This window comes from Herpailurus yagouaroundi, unplaced genomic scaffold (assembly GCF_014898765.1).
Source record: "Herpailurus yagouaroundi ecotype Mexico unplaced genomic scaffold, PumYag 222, whole genome shotgun sequence".
In the NCBI taxonomy this organism is placed as follows: domain Eukaryota; kingdom Metazoa; phylum Chordata; class Mammalia; order Carnivora; family Felidae; genus Herpailurus; species Herpailurus yagouaroundi.
The window spans coordinates 4,686,568-4,696,082 of NW_024412453.1; the positions used below are offsets into that span (position 1 = coordinate 4,686,568).

The following is a 9,515-nucleotide window of genomic DNA, read 5'->3' on the forward strand; positions in this document are numbered from 1 at the left end:
TCTTATGGTTTGGCTCCCTCCCTCTCTAACCTCTTTTTTTTTTTTTTCTTCCCCTCCCCCATGGTCTTCTGTTAAGTTTCTCAGGATCCACATAAGAGTGAAAACATATGGTATCTGTCTTTCTCTGTATGACTTATTTCACTTAGCATAACACTCTCCAATTCCATCCACATTGCTACAAAAGGCCATAATTTATTCTTTCTCATTGCCACATAGTATTCCATTGTGTATATAAACCACAATTTCTTTATCCATTCATCAATTGATGGACATTTAGGCTCTTTCCATAATTTGGCTATTGTTGAGAGTGCTGCTATAAACATTGGGGTACAAGTGCCCTCTGCATCAGCACTCCTGTATCCCTTGGGTAAATTCCCAGCAGTGTTATTGCTGGATCATAGGGTGGATCTATTTTTAATTTTTTGAGGAACCTCCACACTGCTTTCCAGAGTGGCTGCACCAGTTTGCATTCCCACCACCAGTGCAAGAGGGTTCCCGTTTCTCCACATCCCCTCCAGCATCTATAGTCTCCTGATTTGTTCATTTTGGCCACTCTGACTGGCGTGAGGTGATATCTGAGTGTGGTTTTGATTTGTATTTCCCTGATGAGGAGCGACGTTGAGCATCTTTTCATGTGCCTGTTGGCCATCCGGATGTCTTCTTTAGGGAAGTGTCTATTCATGTTTTCTGCCCATTTCTTCACTGGATTATTTGTTTTTCGGGTGTGGAGTTTGGTGAGTTCTTTATAGATTTTGGATACTAGCCCTTTGTCCGATATGTCATTGCAAACATCTTTTCCCATTCCGTCGGTTGCCTTTTAGTTTTGTTGGTTGTTTCCTTTGCAGTGAAAAAGATTTTTATCTTCATGAGGTCCCAGTAGTTCATTTTTGCTTTTAATTCCCTTGCCTTTGGGGATGTGTCAAGTAAGAAATTGCTGCAGCTGAGGTCAGAGAGGTTTTTCCCTGCTTTCTCCTCTAAGGTTTTAATGGTTTCCTGTCTCACATTCAGGTCCTTTATCTATTTTGAGTTTATTTTTGTGAATGGTGTAAGGAGGTGGTCTAGTTTCATCCTTCTGCATGTTGCTGTCCAGTTCTACCAGCACCATTTGTTGAAGAGACTGTCTTTTTTTCCACTGGATATCCTTTCCTGCTTTGTCAAAGGTTAGTTGGCCATACTTTTGTGGGTCTAATTCTGGGGTTTCTATTCTATTCCATTGGTCTATGTGTCTGTTTTTGTGCCAGTACCATGCTGTTTTGATGATTACAGCTTTATAGTAGAGGCTAAAATCTGGGATTGTGATGCCTCCCGCTTCGGTCTTCTTCAAAATTACTTTGGCTATTGGGGGTCTTTTGTGGTTCCATACAAATTTTAGGATTGTTTGTTCTAGCTTCGAGAAGAATGCTAGTGCAATTTTGATTGGGATTGCATTGAATGTGTAGATAGCTTTGGGTAGTATTGACATTTTAAAAATATTTATTCTTCCAATCCATGAGCACGGAATGTTTTTCTATTTCTTTATATCTTCAATTTCCTTCATAAGCTTTCTATAGTTTTCAGCTTACAGATCTTTTACATCTTTGGTTAGGTTTATTCCTAGGTATTTTATGATTCTTGGTGCAATTGTGAATGGGTCCGTTTCTTTATTTGTCTTCCTGTTGCTTCATTATTAGCGTATAAGAATGCAACTGATTTCTGTACATTGATTTTGTATCCTGCGACTTTGCTGAATTCATGTGTCAGTTCTAGCAGACTTTTGGTGGAGTCTGTCGGGTTTTCCATGTATAATATCATATCATCTGCAAAAAGTCAAAGCTTGACTTCATCTTTGCCAATTTTGATGCCTTTGATTTCCTTTTGTTGTCTGATTGCTGATGGTAGAACTTCCGACACTATGTTAGACAACAGCGGTGAGAGTGGATGGTGGCTTATTTTTTTCGGTTAATTTTATGATGTGCCCTTTTCCATGCCAGCACATACAGAACTCTCTCATTCCTTTAAAATGTTTTTTAGCTTTGATTTTTTTAATATAATAAATAAATATATATAATATAAAATATATAAATATAAAGTTCTACAAAATATGTAATAAATATGTTTACATCCCACAGAATTTAAATAACATAAGAATATATGATGGAAAAAATTAATTTTCCAATCCTGTTTCCCAACTATTTTCTGTATGGGAGCCAGTCATTTTACATCTCAATGTCTCTTTCAGTGGTTTCTTTTAGTGTTCTCTTTTATGAATGGATCATAAATTGTTCATCCATTGCCTTAAACAATAGTTAGGTTGCTTCCAAGAATGTTTTTTTATCCATAAAAATAGGGCTACAGTGGAAAAGCTCATACACAGAACTTAATTCTTTTAGGCCTTAATTACAGATTTTTTGCATTGAATTTTATTTAGTTTTTATTTAGTTTTTTATTTTGAAAAATTTAAATGTGTAGAAAAGTTAAAAAAAATAGCAGTAATAGAGGTTCACATACCTATCAACATCCAATATAACTGGATGTTATATTGTTAACATTTTGCTACATTTGTTTTATCTCTCTCTATGCATATGCTTTTTATGGGTGTGGTGACCTATTTGAAATTGGTATAGGCACCATGACATATGTAAATAATAACCTCAGCCACCCCCATTTTGAGATCTGGGTGTGCACAGAAGATATGAGCTAAATACTTGATTGTGCAGCTCCTAAAAATAAGGGTATATTCTCCTCCTCATGCATCTGCAATAACATCACATCTCAGAAAATGAATACTGTCGTATTCTTGCCATTTTCAAATTTCTCCAATTGTCCCCAATAGTCTTTTAGAGCCTTATTTTTATATTTAAAAAAATTTTTGTGTGTATTTATTTTTGTATATGTGCTGCCGAAGCGAGCACTGTGTGTATTTATTTTTGAGAGAGACAGAGAGAGAGCAAGCATGAGTGGGGGAGGGGCAGAGAGAGAGGGAGACACAGAATCCCAAGCAGGCGCCAGGCTCTGAGCTGTCAGCACAGAGCCTGATGTGGGACTTGAACCCACGAAACTGTAAGATCATGACCTGAGCCGACGTCAGACGCCCAACCGACTAAGCCACCCACGTGCCTCTATAGCCTTTTTTAAAAATGAGGATCTATCTATCTGGGGCGCCTGGGTGGCTCAGTTGGTTGCATGTCCAACTCTTGATTTCAGCTCAGGTCATGAGATCAAGCTCCATGTGGGGCTCCACACTGAGCATGGAGCTTGCTTGGAATTCTCTCTCTCTTTCTATCTCTCTCTCTCCCCCTCTGCTCCTCTCCCCAACTCATACACTCTCTCTTTAAAATAAAGTTAAAAAAAAATTTTTTAATAAAATAACATGAGGATCTTTCGAGTTTTACCCATTGCTTTCATTGCCATGTCTCCTTACTCTCCTTTAATCTTTAATTCTTTGAAGAGTCTACAACTGTTTCCTCCCCTCCAAACTGAGAGATTGGTGCACAAAATCACTACCACCTTCTGGATCTATTTGATTGCTGTCTTACAGTGTCATTTAACTTGCTCTTCTGTGCTACATTTCCTGTACACTGGAAGTCAGTCTACAGATTAGATGGAATTTCAGGGTCAGCATTTTTGACCAGAATATACCAGAAGGCCCATAAGATCGGGCTGTTCCTCACAGGTCACTGGATGACAAAGCCTGTGGCCGGGTGGAGGAGTGGCACTCAGCCTGTGCCGCATGCCTCACCCTGAGCCCCTTGGTCTGTGTCCCGGCAGCGTCCCTTCCTCAAAAGCTTGTGGGCCGTTCACCAACTTCAACACCACCTGGGAGGTGGTCCCCACGACAGTGAGCACCTTTCCCAGCTCACTGCAGTCCCTGGTCCATGGCGTCACCTCGGAAGCCTTTGCAGTGCCTTTCTTCATGATCATCTGGTGAGTAAGAACCGCTTAGACCCTTGCGAGGATTCTCCATTGAGACATGTGGACTCCTCTCCACTGGGAAATGGAAGCCCACCTGTTACGCTTGATAAGTCATCTCTAAAATGGGCATAGTAATAGTGATTCTTTAAGAGCGTCGTTGAGCGGGTTCTTTAAGATCCTGCAGGTGAAGCCCTGAGCCCAATGCCTGACATAAATCCAATGAACTTTGTCGATTAATATTACTGATTATTCACAAAATCACTGGCTCTTTGATAAAATAAATCATTACTGGGCAGAGAGAAGAGCACCAGGTTAGACACATGCACTTGAACCCTGGCTCTACTGCTTCTAAGTAGTCTGTGTCCTTTCTGCGCCTCCATTTCCTCACCTGGAAAATGGGGATAAGAATGGCACATACCTTATAGGGTTGTGACATGAAGGAAATGTGGTTAATGATGTAAAATGCTGGTGCGCCTGGGTGGCTCAGTCGGTTAAGTGTCCGACTTCAGCTCAGGTTGTGATCTCACAGTTCGTGAGTTTGAGGCCCGTGTCATCGTGCTCTGTGCTTGACAGCTCAGAGCCCGGAGCCTGCTTCGGATTCTGTATCTCCCACTCTCTGTGCCTCCCTCCCTCTCTCTCTCTCTCAAAAATAAACATTAAAAAAATTTTTTTAATGTAAAATGCATTTTTATTTTATTTTTATTTTTATTTTTTTTAACTTTTTTAATGTTTATTTTTGAGAGAGCAAGAGAACGAGAGAGAGCAGGTGTGGGGGAGGGGCAGAGAGAGAGAGGGAGACACAGAATCCAAAGCAGGCTCCAGGCTCTGAGCTGTCAGCACAGAGCCCTACGTGGGGATCAAACTTGTGACCACAAGATCATAACCTGAGCCGAAGTCAGACGCTTAACTGACTGAGCCACCCAGGCACCCCTAAAATGCATTTTTAAATGTAAAACGCCAGCAGAGGACCTGGCCCTTAGTAAAGGCTCAGTAAATGACAGGTGTTATATGTCAGGGTGACAAGAGTCATTGCTGCATAGTGATTGATTTCGCGTGTTAAAGTAATTCTAATCACAAATGTACATTGAGGGCTTACTGTCTTCGTTATTCATAGATTTCAGGGTGTTTTTTTTCTGTATTGTGAATATGCCTACTTGCTAAAATATTTTACAACCCCCAAAATCAGTTTCAAACCATCAGTTTCATGGTCATTTGTGGACTTGTACAGAGTAGCAAAAAATTTGAGTCACCCAAAGGGCATTTGTCTTAGTCTGTTTGGTCTGCTATAACAAAATATCATAGACTAGGTGGCTTATAACAACAGAAATTTATTTCTTACAGTTCTGAAGACTGGGAGTCCAAGATGAGCATGATTAGGGGAGAGACCTCTTCTGGCTTACAGACTTCTGGTGTCCTCACATAGCAGAAGGGCTGAGCTAGCTCTCTAGGGTCCCTTTTATCAGGGCACTAATGCCATTTGTGAGGGACCTAATCACCTCCCGGAGGCCCCACCTTCTCATGCCATCACCTTGGGATTAGGATTTCAGCGTACGGATTTTGCGGGCACACATTCAGACCATAGCATGCATGTAACCAGCTGAGGTCAAACAAGGCAATAAGCCTGCCATCTTCTTTCCGCTTTCATACTACAAATGTCTTTGGTGACCTATTTAGTGCCATGTTTCTTGCATTTTGTGCTTTTGGTGGCTCATTTCCCGGTATAAACCCGTCCCAAGCATAGTGCTGAAGTGCTTCTCATGTTCCTAAGTGCAAAGAGGCTGAGATGTGCCTTACAAAGAAAATCTGTATGTTAGATAAGCTTCATTCAGGCATGGGTTATGGTACTGTTGACACTGAGTTCAGAGTTAAGGAATCAACAATAATGGTAACTAAATTATCTTTAGACAGAAGCAAGATTATGTATTGATAACTGATTTGCTCAATGAATAAGAAACATAAAACAAGGTATTGATCAGTTGACAAAAATGTTGTGACCAGTGACTCAAGGAACCTCCCCTTGTATTTCCCCTAGGGCCATTGGTTCAGAATTCACTAATCAGGTGTTCCTAGAAGCTTTATAGAACTACCACAAATAACTAGAATTGATTGTAGCTGGTATGTATTAACTGTAATGAATGAAATCATCGCAATTTACCCCATGATAGAGATATTCTTACAGTAAAGCCCCACCCAATGCAAGAAGTGAGCTTCAGAAATGTATTTGTTAAAGGCATGATACCTTTGATGAGATTAACAACATGGTTTGGGGGAGCTGTGCAGACAACCAGCCTGGAATTCTGAGGACCCCAGGATGCAGAGACTCCTGGCCCCGTGCATTTACTCCAGCTGTCATTTGGCTGACGCCATCTGGTGGCGGTTACCTGATCTGGCCATTCTTGTCCTGTGGCCATTGTATCTTCTAGAAGAGTTTCATTGATATCAGTGTTTCCAGTGGCCCTCATTTCCTCAGCCCTATCTGGGGAGATTGGACAGGAAACCACCTCCCCTTTATGGAATGGAATGAGTTGCCTACTCTTTTCCTGGGGGCTTGCTCTCCACTCCACTTGCTCCTCACCCCAAAGACAGTCATTTCAATCACCCCACTTTGAGATCTGGGACTACATGGAAGATAGGAGCCAATTGCCAGTTGCTTTTATTCAAAAATGTATTATCCTAGGCTTGTTGTCCCTGGGGTTTACTATATTATCCCCATTTTACAGATGAGGAAACTGAGACGAGGGGGGTTCCACAGTGATTATCCACAGCCAGTGCATTCTATGCTGAGCTGACTTTCTGGACCATTTCCTTGTCTCTCCCTATCATATTCTATGTGCCAAGGGAACAGCAACAACTTTTAATATTAGCTTAAAAAGCAAGGCATGAATCAGTCTCTGCTACCACTGCCAACTCACAACCCCTCTGGGGCCATTTCTGATTGCCCTCTGCTTAGGATGAATGAGTTTTGTCTTTCTTTTTCTTTTTCCTTTTCCTTTCCTTTTCTCTTCTTCCCTTTCCTTCCTTCCTTCCTTCCTTCCTTCCTTCCTTCCTTCCTTCCTTCCTTCCATTCCTTTCTCCCTCCCTCTCTTCTTTTCCTTCCTTCTTTTCCTAACAACAGTAAAACTGTCGTGGGCAAAATGGATCAGGTGGTTTTTCTAGTGGCCTTCAAATGGTGCAAACTCCCTACTGACCTCTCCACCTTGTGTTGCAGCCTCATTATGTTTTATTTCATCGCCCTTGCCGGAGCACACAAGCGGGTGGTGGTCCAGCTCCGAGAGCAGCTGTCCCTGGTAAGGAAGAGCAGGTCCAGAGGGTCATGGCTGGGGACCTTTACCCAGGACATCTAACAGAAAGTGGCACTTTTCCCAGGGAGAGGGTGGAATGCTGTGGCCCCGCTCACCGCCACTTTCCTAAACTCTGCATTCAGGCCAGGCCTTCCCCAGCTTCATTCATCCAGTCTTTCAACATGTGTATTGATCACTCCCTGCTCTTCACACTGTGCTGGGATATGGTGGTGATAAAGGGAGACAAGATTGCTAAATAGTTACAGAAAAAGTGATAAATTTCAATAGCAGTAACTGCCATGAAGAGAACACAGACAAGATGAGTGGCCATCTACTGCTGTCGATGGTGGCCCCTGAAGCCCACTTTGAGGAGGTGACATTGGAGCTGAGACTTGAATGCTGTGGGAGGTCTTGGGGATGAGAGTAACAGGCAGAGGGGACAGTGAGGGCACCCCTGGGGCTGGAGGACGGTGGCTTATCAGCGGGGGTTACAGCATAGTCTGAAGGCTCTGTTGAGAAGATTGAGTTTAATTCTGAGTGTGATGGGAAACCAGTGAAATGTGTTCGGTAGCAGTCTGGTGTACATTTCTTTTTAATGTTTATTTATTTTTGAGAGAGAAAGAAAGAGAATATGAGCAGGGGTAGGGCAGAGAGAGAGGGAGACAGAATCCGAAGCAGGCTCCAGGCTCTGAGCTGTCAGCACAGAGCCTAACGCAGGGCTTGAACCCACAAACTGCAAGATCGTGACCTGAGCTGAAGTCGGATGCTTTACCAACTGAGCCACCCAGGCGCCTCCTGATGTACATTTTTACAAGACTGTTGGCCACTTTGTCGACAAGGGGCCATGGAGGGGCAAGAGTGCCAGAGGCAGACCAGTTTGGAGGCCATTACAACCATCCGGGGGTTAGGATCATTAACTGTGAGTCTGACAGGCAATTTATTAGGTTGAAATGATGATACATGTATCCAAAAATATTGAATGTGCTCTTGCACCCATCTCTGTCTTTAGGAAAGTCGTGACAAGCGTTATCTAATTCAGAAACTAACGGAAGCCCAGAGGGATATGAAGAACCGTCTAGACTGGCAGTGAGGATCCTACTGCGTGTTGCTCAGAAGCTGACCTGCTGAGCCTACAGAGTCCACCTGGGTTTGGAGCAGAGATTTTAAAATATATTTTTCTGGAGTTGAGACTTTTCCTGAAAGTAGCTCCATATTATGCAGCTGCGGTGGCTGTAACCCACCTCTAATATAACCCAGCCCCTCATTTTAGTGTCTTAGAAAGACCAGGTTCAAACCTGGTTTGCCTATAGACCAGCAGCTTGGTGACTCCCCCACAAAACTAACTTACTTAGCCGTTTAGGCTGATAGAACAAAATTTGAGGAGGAGAGCCCTTTTATATTTTTCAAAGTGCATTTGTGTTGTCTTTTACAGTTAATTGTGGGAGTCATCTGTTCATGAGACTGGGCTCGTTCTTTTGAACCAGGTTCTGGAGTTTTAGGCTGAGAAGTGTTCCTTAAGAAGTAGTAATCCTTTTTAAATGGTTCCAAGACCTGATTTTTTTTTTTTTTTTTTTCATGAAGAGAAATCCTTTAATTCAGATGTTTGAGACAGATGGTGGAAACATGGAGAGGGTGGCTATATAAGTCCAGTTACCTGGTAGTAATATGAGAGAGAAAAGCCATCCCTGCTGTGTGAATAAGGTTAAGTTTGGGGAGGAGGGGAATGCTGTGGATTGGGGGCCTTGATGTCTTAGTTCCTGGGTATTTTGCTGCCGCCTTATTACTCGGGGGTGGGGAGGTGTTCGGGGTTGGGGGGGAACTGTCTCTAAGGTGCTGGGTATCCACAGGTCTTGAGTTCCCTTCTGGTCCTGAGTTCTGAGACTTAGTAGAGGGCCCTGGGTATCAAAATTAAGAGGCAAAGCTTGTCTTTCAAGTCTTCCAAATGCCATTTTCCTTCCTGCACTGAGGTCCCCATTTCTCATGGACACTTCACATTTCAGAGCCAGGCCGGAAAAGGCAGTTGAGTGTGTGCATGGAGCACAGGGGGCCATGGTTTATGTGCATAAGTGTTTGAGGATCATGGGTTGCAGCATCAGACCAGCCTGTGCAAGTGTCCCAGAGGACACTGAATGCTGGCATCTGCAATGCCATATGTTCAGGGCTATTGTTTCCTTGTGCCTAAAATTTTAAGTTTTATTTTACATGATAGGCAGAGTACCGCTTAAGATTTCCGTTACAGCAAAAACCACATGCAGTAAATACCTCGTCATAAACTTACATGGAATCGATAGCTCTGAACCTTTTAGTAAGCCTAAGTTATGGTTTCACGTAATCAGTTTGTGT

At 42.6% G+C, this 9,515-nt stretch overlaps 1 protein-coding gene across 3 annotated transcripts in view; it reads left to right on the forward strand.

The window, feature by feature from the left end:
• TMC7 (transmembrane channel like 7) overlaps nt 1-8,362 on the forward strand; it is a 55,897-nt gene extending 47,535 nt beyond the window's left edge. The window contains exons 13-15 of one of the 3 annotated variants that reach the window (XM_040458931.1): nt 3,748-3,903; nt 7,100-7,178; nt 8,182-8,360. In XM_040458931.1, coding sequence (XP_040314865.1) covers nt 3,748-3,903; nt 7,100-7,178; nt 8,182-8,192 — 246 coding nt within the window. In that variant the 3' untranslated portion in view covers nt 8,193-8,360. Of the gene's footprint in view, nt 1-3,747; nt 3,904-7,099; nt 7,179-8,181 lie in introns of all 3 variants that reach the window. The other 2 variants (XM_040458929.1, XM_040458930.1) reach the window with 2 other exon arrangements.
• The last annotated feature ends 1,153 nt before the right edge of the window (nt 8,363-9,515 follow it).